The sequence below is a fragment of the Typopeltis vanoorti genome, chromosome 3 (genome assembly GCF_054136105.1).
Source record: "Typopeltis vanoorti isolate ZY-2024b chromosome 3, IOZ_Tvanoo_1.0, whole genome shotgun sequence".
In the NCBI taxonomy this organism is placed as follows: domain Eukaryota; kingdom Metazoa; phylum Arthropoda; class Arachnida; order Uropygi; family Thelyphonidae; genus Typopeltis; species Typopeltis vanoorti.
Window position 1 is genome coordinate 50,350,038 of NC_143551.1, and position 16,771 is coordinate 50,366,808.

Below are 16,771 nucleotides of genomic sequence, written 5' to 3' on the forward strand. Positions count from 1 at the left end.
ACAAAGGGAAAAGCAAGAAAAGGTGGAACCTAAAAAAACTCCAAGGAGATGCAGGTAGGAAATTCAAAGAAGAACTGGAAAATAAAATAAGGAACAAAGAGAATATATCTGAAGAAACTATGGATGTTAATGCAAAATGGAATCAACTGAAAAACTTGATATATGAAACAGCTGCTGAAGAGATAGGTTTTTGTGGAAGGGAAAAGAATTAAAAAGCCATGGATTACAAATGAAATGATAAGAAAAATGGAAGAAAGAAGAAGATGAAAAAATGTAAACACTGAAGAGGGAAGAAGAAAATACAAAGTATTAAATAATGAACTGAGAAGAGAAACTGATAAAGCAAGAGAGGAATGGTGTTGAAAACAGAATGTAAAGAAATTGAAGAAATGGAAAAAAGGGGGCGATATGATAAAATGTTTGAAAAAGCAAAAGAAATTACAAATATTAAAAAAAACATTAAGAAATCTGCCATTAGAAGATAAGCAAGGAAAACTGATTTATGATATTGAAATACAGGGTGAAAGATGGAAGGAATACATCGAAGAACTTGACACAAAAAATGAAAGACCAACAAAAATTGAATTGGAAGAGCAAAATGAAATCTCAACAGAAGAAAGAGGTCCTGAAATACTAAAGAGAGAAGTAGAAACAGCAATTAAGGAATTAAAAAGTGGAAAGATGGAAGAAGTGGATGGAATACCTAGTGAAATCCTAAAACAACTGGAGAACAAAGGTATAACAGAAACATGGAAACTGCAACCTCATTTACAAAACAGGAGTATGGCCTAAAGATTTCACAGAGAGTATTCTTATACCAATTGAAAAGAAAACAATCCTGCTAAGTGCAGTGACTACAGAACTATAAGCACTCTCACATGCCTCCAAAGTGCTGCTAAGAATATTAAATCAAAGATTGTATAATAGAGTGGAGTATTTTCTGGGGGATGATCAATTTGGATTTAGAAAAGACAGAGGAACCAGAGATGCAATTGGAGTAATAAGGACCATATGCGAAAAGAATATAGAAGTAAATAAAGAAGTTTATATTTGTTTCATCGACCTTGAAAAAGCATTTGACATGGTGAAATGGGAAAATCTGATGGAAATATTACACAAAATAGGTTTAGATTGGAGAGATCGAAGGTTAATAGCTGAATTATATATGAACCAGACGGCCATAATAAAGACAAAAGTAGGAAAAACTAAAAAATGTGTGATTGGCAGAGGTGTAAGACAGGGATGCTGCCTGTCACCGACGCTCTTCAATATATTTGCAGAAGAAATGATAAAAGAAGAATTTTATGAAGAGGAAAGAGGAATCACTATTCGAGAAAGAACAATACAAAATATTAGATCTGCAGATGATCAAGCAATATTAGCTAATTGCATTAGGCGCTGTAGATGAACTACAGCACCTAATGCAAAAATTTGAAAATATATGCAAGAAATATGGTATGAAAATTAACGCAAAGAAAACAAAAGTGATGAGAGTCTCCAGGAAATATCAAGGTGATGATGAATGGAGAAAGTGTAGAGCAAGTGAGACAATACAAATACCTTGGTAGTATAATACAAGAAAATGGAAAATGTGACACGGAAATAAAAGAAAGAATTAACAAAGGAAAATATGCCTTTTATAGCAAGAAAAATTTGTTTATTAATAAAATGAATAAAAATCTAAAGAAAAGGCTTATTAAGTGCTATATTTGGAGTATGACTTTATATGGGTCAGAAACATGGACAATTAGGAAGAAAGAAGCTAAAATGTTGGAGGCATTTGAAATGTGGTTATGGAGAAGAATGGAGAAAATAAAGTGGACTGAAAAAATCACCAATGAAGAAGTAATACAAAGAGTTGAAGAAGAAAGGAATTTACTAAAGACCATAAGAAGAAGAAAGCATAACTCGATAGGACATGTATTAAGAGGAGACAGCCTACTGAAAAGAATGATAGAAGAGAAAATTGAAGGAAAGCGACCAAGAGGAAGAAGACGACTAATGATGCTTGATGATATAATGGGAACAAGAAGATATGAGGAAATGAAGGAGGAAGCAAGAGACAGAAGAAATTGGGGGAAGAGAATCTGCTGAGTTATACCATTGGACCTGTCAAGAGACAGAACACTAATGATGATGAGAAATAGCATAGATTTCAGTAGCTGCAGGACTGACCCATATGTGAGGAATTCGTTTGTTTGTTAATGAATTTCAGTTAATCATTTGCTAAACATAGGTTGAATGAGTGACATATCAGAAGCTAAAAAGTTTCGTATGGTGTCTCTACACAAAGAAGGCCAAACTCAACAGCATATAGCTAAGGAATTGAAATGTTCTCAAGCAAGCATGAGTAGAGTATTGAGACAGTATTCTAATAACCGGAGTTTTCAAAATAATTGCTGCAATAGCAGTCAAAAGGTAATAACTACATCAAGAGATGAGAGGAGATTGAAGAATACTGTGAAGAAAAATTGATTCTGAAGTGTAAGGTATTTTCACAGGAAATGTACATAGAAAACCCACTCACACAAGTAGATACATTCACAACCCCCCCCCCTTCAACAATATGGCATTATTAAAACTAACCAATAGATCCTATAATCTTTGTTCCAGTGGAGCCTCCCTTTCAACTGAACTGATACACAACACCTTCCATTCCAATGGCTACAGTGATTACAGAATTTTAAACTTAATCAGTTCCTCCCTCCCCCATTCCTCAGCCATCGCTTCAGAAGGATTTCAGAAATGCCATGACCATCCACTACATCCATGGTACACTGGAAAAGCTAGCCAAATTTTTAAAAAGGTACAACCTCTACACAGCTTTTAAGCTCTACTAAAAACTTGCTACCCTTATACATTCCACCAAAGATCTGCTCCCTCCTCTCTCATTGTCTGGAGTTTATAAAGTATCCTGTTCCTGCAAGATGGTCTACTTAAGACAGACAGGCAGATCAGTAATTATCCATTTAGAACAACACAACTCATACATCTGCAATTGCAACTATGGCCATAGAAATTAGCCAATCTGATCTTGCAGACCATGTATTGGATAATACCCACAGGATCGTCTGGAAGAAAACCACTATGCTCCATCATAGTAAATTTAAAAAGGAAAGACTGTTTTTAGAATCTACAGCAACAGAAATCAACCTAAAATTAATATGGATACATAAAACTTCCCAAAATTTGGGAAACAATAACTATCAGAGGTTTCATTTTACATCCTAGGCTGCCTACAAATGCCATAGAGGGTGCACTACCTAGACAGGACTTTAGAGTCAACCACGTATTTTATTTAGTATTGTGTTGTCTTTGTGTAAGTGTGTTATATGAGTTATTTGTAATTCCTGAAGATATCTTAGTGACTGAGATGAAATATTGGAAACATTAAAATTTGTTCTTATCCTTTCCTAGTGCTGTAAATATTCAATTAAACCTCCACCATGAAGTCCTCCCAATACATAAGTCTTAACACACAGATATCAGATGATTTATATCCAGTTAGGGTAGAAACTCACGATGGCAATAATAACATCCCACGTAGCAGTAACTCTGAGGCTATCTGATGTGAAGTCAAGGCTGACAGGATGAAATACATGGTGAGGTGTTGATACAGACCTGGTGGTTCAGATGCTCAGCACGATGAAATGCATCAATTTACTCTAATGAGTAATCATTATGGCTGACTTAACTTATCCAAACGCTAATCGAGTATAAGAGAAATTTCATGATAAGAATGAAAAAGAATTTATTGAGCTGTCGCAAGACAACTTTCTCAAGTAGCATGTAAAAGAAAGAACTCAAAGTTGCATGAGAAGGGGATCTCAGTTAACAATGAAACTTCTACTGCCAATTTTTTTTTTTTTTTTCCAATATGGATTCCATACACAAGAGGTTAAGAGACTCATAAGCACAGCAGTGCTGTGTGTGGGGTGCAGACGAGGACCGAGACAGAGGAGTTTATTCATGCTTTTTTCTGAAGAGCTGCAAGTTGTAGTTGTTTGAGACTACTTCATGAAGAAGGCTGTTCCAGAGGACAGAGGTAGACGGAATAAAAGAGGAAGTTGAAAATCATGTTGGGAGTGTTTGCAGTTGCACAGTAAAGGGATGCTGGGCAGCTGCTGCTCTTGTATTAACAGATGCAACAGAAAGTGGAGGAAATATAAGAGCATGAATGATAGCTGCCAATTCACTATTGGCAACTATCATTCAGGAGCAGAGCCTAAGGAAGTACTTGTAGAATAGACACAGTGCTGAAACACTGCATCTGTGACCATGCTGTACTGTCCTGGGAAGTACCTAACTATATTGATGTTCCAATTAGGACAGGTGGTGTGCTGAACTACAAAAGCTGGTAATTGCGAAAACACGGGAGAACACTATCTTTGGTCCCATGGTATCAGTTAACTGAATAGGAAGGATATCATTAATGCAGAGGAAACTTTGAAAAGCTGCTTAAATGGCAGTATATGGAGGGTGTAAATCTACCAGATTTTAGGTGACCAGTGGTGTTCTCTCCAGGATCAGTCCTTGGACCACTGTTGTTCAATCTATATATTAATGATATATTGGGAAGGACTGACAGGAGATGTTCAATTGTTTTTCTGCTGATGCAAAGATAAGTAGCACTTACAGAATGGTATGTAGAACCTGGAACAGTAGGCAAATCACAATGGTTATTAATTCCATGATAGTAAGTGTAAAGTTACACACTTGTGGGATTATGTTAGAGAAAAACTGATGAGATTGTAGTGTAGGTGAACTATGTTATCAACTTTGCACTGAAGAAAAATAATCGCATTAAAATGTAGGGTGCAAGTAAAACAGATTTTAAAATTTTGAGTATTTGTACATAAGGTTTTGTAAAAATGAATAATAGGGAGACATGTATACTCTCATTAGTAAAATGTGGATAAGATTTAAAATTAATAATCACTAATGTGCATAATGACACAATTAAATGAAGAACCAAATCCTGGAGCACTCCAACATTCAAAGAAAAATTGGGTATAAAAAAGGCCATTTATCGTAACCTGCAAGTGAGCAACCAAGAAAACTAACTACACAACTGAATAAACGCAAAAAAGCAGAAGAAACAACAACTTGCTTAGAAGGATTTATTATTTTTTAAAATTATGAATTTCAATATCGTTTAACAACATTATAAATTCTACATGTATTAAAAGAAAAATAATTGGCAGAAAGAAACTTATGATGTGTTGTCATTTATCCAACCAGTTATGAGGTTATAATTCTCATTCCTCTTGAGAGAACAGGATGTTCAAGTCACTTTATAATTAAGAGGGGATTTTCTCCGTTTAACACAGGCTAATGTTAGAAGAAATTTTACATAAAAAACAATTAATAATAACAATATCTTTAGTCAAAAATTATTTCTGGGAGCACAACTGTTATTCCAACTGTTAGAAATAAACTAAGACTTTGTATTAATATATTATGATCAATTTGAATATATATACACTTTACTTGAAAATCTAATTGTGCAATGAAGAGGGCTGACTACACACATAGAGCAACAATCAATCAAAAAAAAAAAAAGAAAGAAAGAAAGAAAAGAAAAGACAGAATTACTTTGGACTTTGACTTCCAAGAATATCAGTGCATATACTGCATGATAGGATATGTAACAACAAGAAAACAGAGCATGTGCTAAATAGTATTATTCTAGCAGATAAGCAATTCACTTTAGTCCAATATTTTATAATTATCTAAGAATTAAACACATCTAATTACCAATGCTTTTTAAATTTAACAATTAAACGAAAGCCCATTCATGTGCACTCAAACACAAAGCTTGGATACATCACATGTCAAGCATACCCCCCCACACACACACACACTAACATAATTCCTAGTAGGATGAGTTATATAAGAATGCTACAGCTTCAAGAAAAATGGCCAAGGCACTATTTAGCTACATAAGAGTAATGTAGGGGTTTAAGACAACCAACAATAGAAAAGAATATAAAGCATTAGAATAACAAAAAGGAATAAAAAGCAGTGTGTGAACATTCACTTATTTCTAGAATCAATCAATTTTAAAGATATTAAACTGGGAATTAAAATAAAAATCCCTTAAACCTTTCACAATACTTATTATTATATAATAACATTATATATTATTATATATCAGAAGCAGATAATAAATTTAGTTTAATCCTTTATCCAAGTGTAAGCAAACAAAGTTTGCATCTGAAGTATCTCCCATAATGCAAAGCCCATCTCCTTGCAGACATGTATAATGCTATGCATTAAGGGAAGGGCCACTACCCAGACCGGGTTCTACCTTTATTGAGGTCTCGTCAGTGGGAGACAGACCCAGGTGGTGATACTAAGGTAGAAGCAATGGAGGTAAACTGGATAAAGGATTAAACTAAATTTATTATAGTCCAACAAGTGGGGGGAAAAAAACTTCCATCAGAAGCAGATGAAAATAAAATTTAATCTGAAAATCAAAATATATTAAATATAACATATTTCATAACAATGCTAGTTACATATCATGAAATAATTTAAAACAAGCAACTTACTCTCGCAGCAAGAGATGATGTTGGTTTCTCCAAAAGGTCCCACAGGAATTTCCGATAAGGTGCACAACGACCAAAACCAAAATCTTCTTCGTCTCGTTGCCTCAGAGATTCCGCTTCTTTTCTCATCTCTTCATACACATGTTCTTTTTTCTGGTGGTATTTATGCTGACAACATGACTCAAGATATAGCTCATCAATGCCCCAATATTCAAGATCATCACTGAATGCTAGAACACACATTTCCTCCACCAAGTGAAGTTTACCTGTACGATAGAAATTTATAACAGCACTAAAAGAGCGAGGGTGGCGGTCAAAAAAATACTCATTATCTACTAAGCTGTAATCATCACAAAGCTCCATTATGGCTTCATGAGTATTACACTCACGTAAACGCCCAAGCCTTGTGTGGGGTAGCCTTTCCAAAGTGTGCCATAAGACCTCATGTTTCACTCCTCCCACATTGATAGTTACGCGCCGGTTTAGTGCTTTGCTGCGGATGATCATGAATGATTCTGGGGGTAGAGATGACATAGATCTGGAGTGAGCACGATGCTGTTGTTGCAGTGGTGCCATTAACGATTGTTGAAGAGAAATGCCATATTGCTGTATCGGAGGTATCTCAGTACATTGCTGCTGCTGCTGCTGCTGTTGCTGCTGCGGAGTCATTGTGACCTGTGGTTGAACTGAAGGACTCTGGTTTGTAGTCGGTTGCTGCGTAGCAGTTAAGGAGAAGACTCCTGATCCAGTCTTTTCCATTTTATCAGAGCTTGTCATTCTCATTTCAGACTGCCAAAATGCCACTCAGAAAGTGGCATTTTCCCTATCGTCACACAATTTTAAAATAAGTAAAACAACTATCTAAATAACAAAAATATACTGAGAAACAAAATTTATAACTGAAGTCTGTTTTATGTTTGGCACAATTTTTTTTTTTCTCATGTTACAGGTATTGAAAGTACTTTAACTTGAAAGACAAAGCAGCTTCCCATAAACATAGCAGTGCACTTCAGTGAAGAAGACATCTGAAAATCAAAGAGAATAATTGATCAGAAAGACAGGATTCATATTATAAATATTACAAACTAAGACCTTTATGTTTGCTCCCGAAAGTCATCATTTTTAGTATGGAAGCAATGTCATGAATATAAATTCCCACACAAAATCATGTTTGATAAAAACAAAGCTTGTTGATTTTTCTTTATACTTGGTATGAGCAAGCCTAGTGATATAATTCCTATCACTTCCAATTATTATACCAAACTAAAAATAGTTTTTTTTTTTTCTTAAATTAGCTGTGTTGCTTAGATTTTTTTTTTTTTTTTTACCAACTGATCTGTAAAAAAAAAATCTTTCTTTAATGCTCTTAACTTGAATAGCATGTTACACGTTACTGGGGTGAAAAAATTTTAAATAAATGAATAAAAATAGCATCTTTTTCAGTCAGGGATATGTGAGCTGAACAGATTCTATATAGTGGAAAATTTTCTCTCTCTTAATTTTATCATTGTTACTAATATACAGAAATTATTACAGTAATATACATACATTAATATACATAAATTATTACAGAAAAAACAGAAAACTTTTTTTCTGTGGATTCAAAATAATTTTTGAATCAACTTAACAAATGCTTTTACATCTTAAGTCACTTTTTATTTGTAAAAATTTTTCAAATTCATGTTTAGAACTAAAATTTTGGTTTAAAAAAAAATAATTTTAACTGGTTGTTATAGTAACTTACAAACTTGAAATGCACCAACTAGTTTCACACACTTATATCTAATGGCTTCTGCAGGATGGTAGGTTGAAAAAGGATGAAAAATTTAAAACTCTTAAACTGTTGAAAAAACACAATCAATAGTGATGCAGAGATAATCATAATCCTAGGTGTTTGATGATTAAAGAGCATGTTAAATTGAGCAAAGCTAAATGCATCCATTTTTTATATTACTACTACACACGAGAGGCAGGAGGGACAAAAGCAAATAAATGTTGTGTAGGCTTTTACGACAAATCCTCAGCTTTCCGTTCAGAAAGAACTAATTCTACTAGACTCACTATTGTTGAAGTCGAGCCCAATGTGGGACTTTGCTTGGATTTGCATTGCTCTCTTGACAACATGATGACCCATTCATTCAGACTTTTCTCTAAGTACAATATGAAGATAAAAAAAGAAATTTATATACCTAATATCACCACATATTCTTAAGGAATGTGCCCCACAGTTGGTTATGCCCTTGACCTGGTTATTTAATGAAAGTCTTGCAGTGGGTAGGGTTCCTAAGGAGTGGAAAGAAAGCAAAATAGTACCACTCCACAAGTATGGTTCTAAGACAGAAGTCTCCAACTGTAGGCCAGCCTGTATAACTGCAGCTCTGGTCAAGGTGTTGGAGAGATTGGTTAGGAATAGAATACAGAATTGGGTTGATGGATATAGCATTCTTTATGATGGTCAGCATGGATTTGTAAAGGGCAGGTCCTATTTTACTAATTTACTTGCATTTTATGATAAGGTGACAAGTGTGTTAAATAAGGGAGAATCATATACAGTGATATTCTAAGACTTTGCAAAAGCATCTGATAGATTACCACATGATAAGTTGATATACAAGCTGCAGAGGATGGGAATAGATAGTATATTGGCTAGATGAATCAGAGATTGGCTCTCTGAACAATACCAGCAGGTTGTGTATGATGGAGCAGTGTCTCAAAAAAGGAGGATAACCAGTGTCGTGCCCCCAGGGTTTTCTGTTCTTGGTTCCCCTGCTGTTTAACTTGTTTGTAAACAATATATCATGTGGACTGACTGGGAATTTTCATTATTTGCTGATGATGCAAAGTTGGGAATTATTATAAGTAGCACTGCTGATGGTGAATCCCTTCAGGAAGATTTAAATAGACTTTTTATTTGGACAAAAGAGTGAGGTTGTAGTTTTAATATCAATAAGTGCATGGTGTTGCATTTTGGAGTGCAGAAATATAAGGCTGTGTACTATATTGATGGTGCCGTACTGCAGGAAGTGGATGAGATAAGAGATTTGGGAGTGATGGTTGACAGGAGACTGAAGTTTAGAGGGCATATTGCTAGTGTTGCAAAGGTTGCACATTGTAGTACTGCTATGATAAGAAGTACTCTAACATGCAAGGATAAGGAAGTGATTATGCCACTGTATAAGGCACTGGTCAGACCACACTTGGACTATTGTAATCAGATCTGGTCACCCGGTTTTCAACGTGATGTGGAGACATTGGAGATGGTCCAGAGACAAGTGACTAAGACAATATCATGAGTTTGGAATGCTGGCTATGGAGAGAGAGGTTGAAGAAATGTGGATTGCCGAGTTTGGTGGATAGGAGGAAAAGAGGTGATATGATAATGCCTAAGTTAGTGAGAGCATTTTATCAGATTAATCCAGAGGGATTATAAAAAGAGTAGAAGGTGATAGGGGAAGAACCAGAGGTCATTCCTGTAAGTTATGTAAAAGTGTGGTGAAGAAGGGTGTGAGGAGTAGATTTTTTACATGGAGAACTGTCAGTGAATGGAATGCATTATCAGAATGTGTTGTTAATGCAGAAGTGTTAAGGATTTTAAGATTATATATGATAAATATGTTGTCAGTTGAATGAACCGCCCACAATGAGTCTGTCGACTCCATGGATAGTATAATAATAATAATGAAAAAGTTATCATTAATCTATCAGATTATATTTTTAACAAGCAATGAAAATAAAATATTTTTTTAAAAAAAAGGCTTTAGTTTTGATATCACTCTCCATTTTGTTCCAAACATTGATGTTTTGTGCATCACAGAAAATGTTGTAATAACATAATCCATATGTTAAAACCTTCAAACATTCTATGTGGTTAATATTTGTGGATGATGTGTTTTCTATCTGGTCTCATAGCCCAAACATATTAGACTCTTTCCTCTCTCACCTCAATAGTCACTAGAATCTTTTACTATGGATAAAGAAACTAATAATAGTCTAGCCTTACTAGACACCTTGGTAACATGCATACCTAATGGTAACCTGCCCCTTTTCAGTATACATGAAAACAACTCACACAGGCAAATACATTCACAAACTTTTTCATTACCCCCCCCAACAATATCAATTAGTAATGCTATCATCATCCCTATGTCCGAGGCCAAGAATAATATAGCCAGAATCTTAAAGAAATTAAACCTCTACATGGCTATCAAGCCACACTAAAAATTAGCTACCTTTATTTGCTCCACTAAGGACCAACTCCCTCTTCTTCGAGTTCAAGGTGCATACAGAGTTCCCTGTTCCTGCAAGTTAGCTTATTATGGACAGACAGGAAAATCAGCCACCATCCACATGGAAAAATAAAAAAAATACATCTGCAGTCATGACTATGGTCAATCGAACATTACAGACCATGCTTTAGATATGACTCACAGAATCGATTTGAAAAAGACCAATAGTGCTCTATTGTAGTAAATTTAGAAGAGAAAGCCTGTTTTTAAAATCTGTGGCTACTCTCACAAATCAGCCTAATTTAAATAAATATGGTTGCATTAAACTTACTAAAATAAAGGAAACAATAATACTTTGGGATCTCAGTTTACATCCTAAGCCACTAGCAGTTGCACATAGAGAGTATTCCACCTAGTCGTTCATCCCCATTTCACTTAATTTGTGTGCGCGTGCACGCGTGCATGTCACGTCTCATATTGCACTCCCTGATGATGTCTCAGTGACTGAGATGAAATACTGGAAGAATTAAATAATATTGTGAATCTTTTCTCAGTGCTGTTTCACTTGATTAAGCCTCTAACATGACTTGTTCATCTTCTGAAAGATTCCACAAATGATATCAGGTTTAAAGCTGTTGCCATCTATTGTCTTCCATACCAAAGAGCAACATAATTTAGAAAAGAAAGCACTCCATATTTTTATTATTATTATTATTATTTGACACCTCCAGGGAGTCCAAAGACTCATCGAGGGAGAGCAACGCCTCTACAGCTCTGTCTCCACCATTCAGTCCACCAACTGACTGCAACTCACCATGCCATCTACCGCCAATCACCACCACTAATTTTAACAAATCATATCAGCTAGAAAGTTAGACAGGGCTAAAACAGCCTCGCCTACTCCATATAAGGGAATAAAAGGAGTAGGCGAGGCAGTTTTAGCCCTATCTAAACTTTTGGAGACCGAGTGGGCAGTTCAGTCTCCACTGGTAGCCAATCAGAGATAACTGGCCCAAGAGTATAACTAAAGCGGCATGCAGTGAAGAGACAGCTAACAAGTGCCGTAATTTCGCAGTCCCTAATCCTGACACAATATTTGTCATGTCTGAAATGGTGCGAGTTCTCTGGTTGATTTTCTTGAGTTTATGGGATGAAAAATCAGCTTGCCCATAACAGAGATCGACTAACTCAGGAACTGGTAGGGAAAAAAGGCTTAGAAAAAGTTCCTCTAGTTGGCGAGTAGAAATTAACTCGTGACACTCTTTCTTCACGAATTTAGCACTGATGAGTGCAAACATCACTTCCACTGAGTTACATATCCATCCATATGTTCACTGGGCATCCACAGATGCCGTATGGTCACTCTGATGCTCAGTGATGTGCCACACCAGGCCACGGCATGTAGTCTTGTTGTATGCTTTTCTGGAGGCTTCAAATCTCTGAAGATCAGTCACTCCACACACACCATCCATTTAAAGGTGAAGCTGGAAAGCTACCCCTTCCTCTTTTTCCAGGAACTTCTGTTACTGTTCTGAGAAGTTCTCCTTCCATCCTTTCAATGTGCCCAAAATGTTTTAACTTTCTTCTGTCAGTATCCTTAAAGTCCTACTGATCTTTTCTAACACCCATTCATTTGTATGCCTTCAAGTATATGATATCCACAACAGTCTTCTGTAACACCACATCTCAAAAGCAGGCTATCCTTTTCTTATCTGGCTTCTTTAGGTTCCAAGTCTCACATCCATAAGTCGCTGTTGAAAAAACAACTGCATCCAAAAATCCTCAACTTCATTCCCATGGAGACAGATCCATCCTTCCAGATTTTAGACAAGTCTCTGACTGCTGTTTAGGCCATTCCTAATATTCTTCTGATGTCTTCTGAACAGCAATTCTTCACATTAATAATGGATCCCAGTTACTCCAACTTGCTGACTTCCTCAATTCTTTCTCCATTAAGGTACAATTGTTTCTCAAGAGCTTCCCTGTTTGTATTTCCTTTGAAAACCATAATCTTTATCATGCTAGGATTGAGATGAAGTCCTATGTTATTAATGATCTTGTTAACATTGTCAAGGATTTGTCCTAGTTCTACCTTGTCATTAATGGAGTATTGTATCATCAGAATACCTCAGATTATTGATCAATCTACCTAATATCTATCTTGAGCTTATCTGATGCTTCATGCATAATGTACTCCTCATATACACTAAACAAGTGTGGAGAAAGTAAACTTGCTTAACTCCTTTTCCAACCTGAAAAGCCAATCAGTCAATTCAACATTCTTATCACGGCTTCTTGCTCCCTGTACAAGTTACTATCAATCTGCATTAAAGAAAAACCCATTCTTCTCATTACTTCCCACAGTTTCACATGCAGAACACAGTAAAAGCCATAGTTGGTCTGATCACAAGAACAGGGCACCTCATAGACTCCTGGATGTGATAAAGGAGAGATTCTGTCCTTGGGTGAACAGATGAGAGTTGCCAATTTCACATATGGTTTAAATACAATGCATAGTTGGTATTTGTTAAGCACTCTAGATATCTTTTCAGATGTGCCTTTACTGTATGGGATGGTGACAGTTTTGTTGTAGTTTTCTGTGGCAGACAGTATGTGTGTGTGTGGGGGGGGGGGAATTTCTGGGGAGCATTAAGTATTTTGTCTATCTTATAGGGATTATAGCCAATGACTATAATTCTCATAAGATAGACAAAGAACTCAGTCACTTATGTCACACCAAGAAGGTGTGACGTCAGTGAGTGACTTCAGCAGCGACAGCAATGTCATCAGAACAAATCACTCTAGCTCTGTGAGTTAGTATTTTTAGAATACCATATTGTTGAGATTGGTGATGGTGTGATTTTTTTTGTAAATATCTCCCTGTATGTGTGGGTTTTTAATAAACCAAGAATGATATGGAACCATCTGGAAGATGTGTGGTGAGTGTATCCAGGAAGGGCAGACAGTCATTAGCTTCCAGTTCCATTGTAAAGTGGATTTTTGGGTGCTGGCTATTTAAATGCACTAAGAATGTATCCAATGTGTCTGGGCCATGTGGCCAAATAGCAAACACATCAACATAGCATAGCCAAAGCCTTGGTTTGGCATCTTTAATTTATAGTATAACCAATTGAAAAAACTTTCAATATTTATCTCTAATCCAGAGTATTTTAGTAATAGGATGCAACACCTTTTGACTATTTGCATATGGAAATATGATTTCTGCATTACTTCCACCTTGATACCACTTATGGGTCTGGCTCCCACTGATGAAACCTCAATAAAGGTTGAATTCGATCTGGATAGCAGCCCTTTCCATAAGGCTGTATTGATAGCTAGCTTTTTCAAGTGTTCTATGTTGAGCCAGCAAAGGTTGGTCAATTGGTAGAGCCTCTGCTACTAATTGCTCACGCAAAAAGTTAAGCAAGTTTCAGCATGGTTATTAGTTGGAAGGGGTTCAATCGTTCGATGCTGTTGGCACACTCTCCCTTGATGAGTCTTTGGACTCCCTGGAGGCGTCACATAATAATAATAATAATAGAAGTTGGCTAAGGAGGGGGGGGCATGCATAGCTGTCCCATCTAATTGTTTGTATAATTTTCTCCTTTCCATGTTAAAAAAACCTGCCTATACAGTGAATTTAAATAGTTGAAATATATCATAAATATATTTGTGGTTTATTAATGGTATATTTGTGAATAGTAAGGTGATATCAAAACTCACCATTATGTCTGAACTTTTTAAGGTATAGTTTTCTAAAACACTTTTTAGGTGGGTAGAATTTTTTTAACAAAAGAAGGAGAATTGTTTTGCGAGAGTGGCTAGTAGCTTGGCTAAATTTCTAGCAAGTTTATATGTGGGACTGTTTATGCTATCCACAATAGGGCATAAGGGTGCACTGTTTGGGAATATTTAGTGTTCCATATATCCCTGGTGTTTTAATGTGGAAGGGGTTGAGTTTGTTAACTGTTTCTTTAGGCCAGGAAGTGAATTGGTTCTTCAATAACTTGCACACCTTATTCTTTTGTGAGTTGGTGGGATCCCGATCTATAATTTGGTATGTTGAATCATCTCGGAGAAGTGTGTGCATTTTGCTTTCATATTCTGTTGAATCCATCACCACAGTTGTGTTCCCTTTGTCTGTTTTGGTTATGATAATGCAGTTTATTATTGTGTAGCTCTTTTAGAGCAATGATTTCTTTATGTGGGATATTATTTTTGGGAGGCTTACAATGGATTAGGACATTGGCCAAATCTAACCGAATGTTATTGGCTGTTGTATATTCAAGCTGGAGGCAAGTTGTATATTCACCGTTCAACGGAAGTCATTATTTTGGCTTTTAGAACTTGCTTCGGAGTAACGGCAAAATTGTGTCCCCGAGTGAACGCACTGGTGGCTTCTTTGGTTAAGGCTAACGATGATAAATTCACAAAGGTGCAGCACAGAATCTTTTACAAGTCAGAGAGGTTGTTCCTGGAATCAACAGAAGCCTTGAAACATACTCCAAACTTCAACAAGCATCTTCTTCTTCTCTCTTCTATCATCTATCTGGATGATGATGATCAGGCCGAATGAACACTTTCCACTTCTGTCTGTCCCGGGAGAGTCCGAACAATTCTGTCCAGTTTGGTGTCGCTTGTTGTGATTTGGTTTTCAGGTCCTCTTTTATTTTGTCTATCCATCTAATTCTGGGCCATCCTTTGGATCTTTTACTTTCCATCGTTGTATTCAGGGCTTTAGATGGTAGTCTTTCTGTTCCCATTCTGATCACATGGCCAAACCATTGCAGTTTTCTTTCTTGGATTTTGTCTATTATTGTTATTTCTTGATTTATTCGTTTCCTTATGTCTTCGTTTCTTAGTCCATCCAGCAGAGATACTCCAAGTAATCTTCTTAGCCAACCCATTTCAGTAACTAATTTTTTCTCTTCAGCCTTTATGAGATTCCAGCATCCACTTCCATAGAGGAGTATTGGGAGGACCATTGTTTCATAGATTCTTACTTTTGTTACTTGTTTGATGTCTCTTGACTTCCATATTTTATTAAGTCGTCCAAAAGTTTGGGATGCTTGATTGATTCGTCTGTTTATATCTTTTATAAACTGTCTCCGTAGCGCAATTGGAAGAACGATGGTACGTTGTGCCCTTCGATTAGAAAAGGCCTAAGTTCGATTCTCGTCATGAGAGGAGGAACTTTATATGGACTTTTTCAATTGAAGGAGAGTTAGCCGATCTCATACAGAGGTAGCAGGGTTTTTCTCCAGGAAACTCAGATTTTTCATCCCGCATACAGACAAATCGGCCCTTCAGAACACACACAATTAACAGACAAAAAATACTAGCTGCGGTGGAGGCTGTGGGCAGTAGATGGCATTGATGTAGGTGATTGGTAGTAGAGGTTCTGTGTACTAGTGGAGACGGAGAGTTGTACAGTGGGTGTCCTCCCGTGATGAGTCTTCGGACTCCTCGGAGGTGTCACTAATAATAATAATCATTTCACCATTGTACTCAATAACTCCTTGGAAGTAGATGAAGTTTTCTACCTGCTCTAGATTCTTACTATCAATTTCAATTTTCAGATTGGTGCTTCTTTTTCCTATTTGCATAATTTTGTTTTGTCTATGTTTAATCCAGATTTTATACACTCCTCCTTTATTTGATCAGAAATTCGCCTGTAGATTTTCTTCTGTGCTTGCAAGTAATGCAATGTCATCTGCAAATTTTAAATTTGTCACATTTTTCCCATATATTTTGATTTCAGAGTCTTCATTGTTTAAGGCCTTATCGGTTGCTTCTTCCAGTGTCAGATTGAACAGGTCTGGTGACATTGCATCCCTGTCTTACTCTGCTCTCTCTGTGTGTGTGTGGAACCAGTTGGCTAGGGTGTCCTCCATTCGTACTGCACTTTCAGATTTCTCATATAGGTTCTTTATTATTCTTATGGTTTTGTTGGGAATTCCAAATTCTTCATAGTTCTCTGCTACGGATTGAATC

The 16,771-nt window shown here is 36.3% G+C and overlaps 1 protein-coding gene across 1 annotated transcript in view; it reads right to left on the reverse strand.

Moving 5' to 3' along the window:
- LOC150108117 (uncharacterized) overlaps positions 1 to 16,771 on the reverse strand; it is a 246,960-nt gene that overhangs the window by 181,453 nt on the left and 48,736 nt on the right. The window contains exon 3 of the mRNA XM_090390602.1: positions 6,555 to 7,576. Coding sequence (XP_090246728.1) covers positions 6,555 to 7,334 — 780 coding nt within the window. The 5' untranslated portion in view covers positions 7,335 to 7,576. The remainder of the gene's footprint in view (positions 1 to 6,554; positions 7,577 to 16,771) is intronic.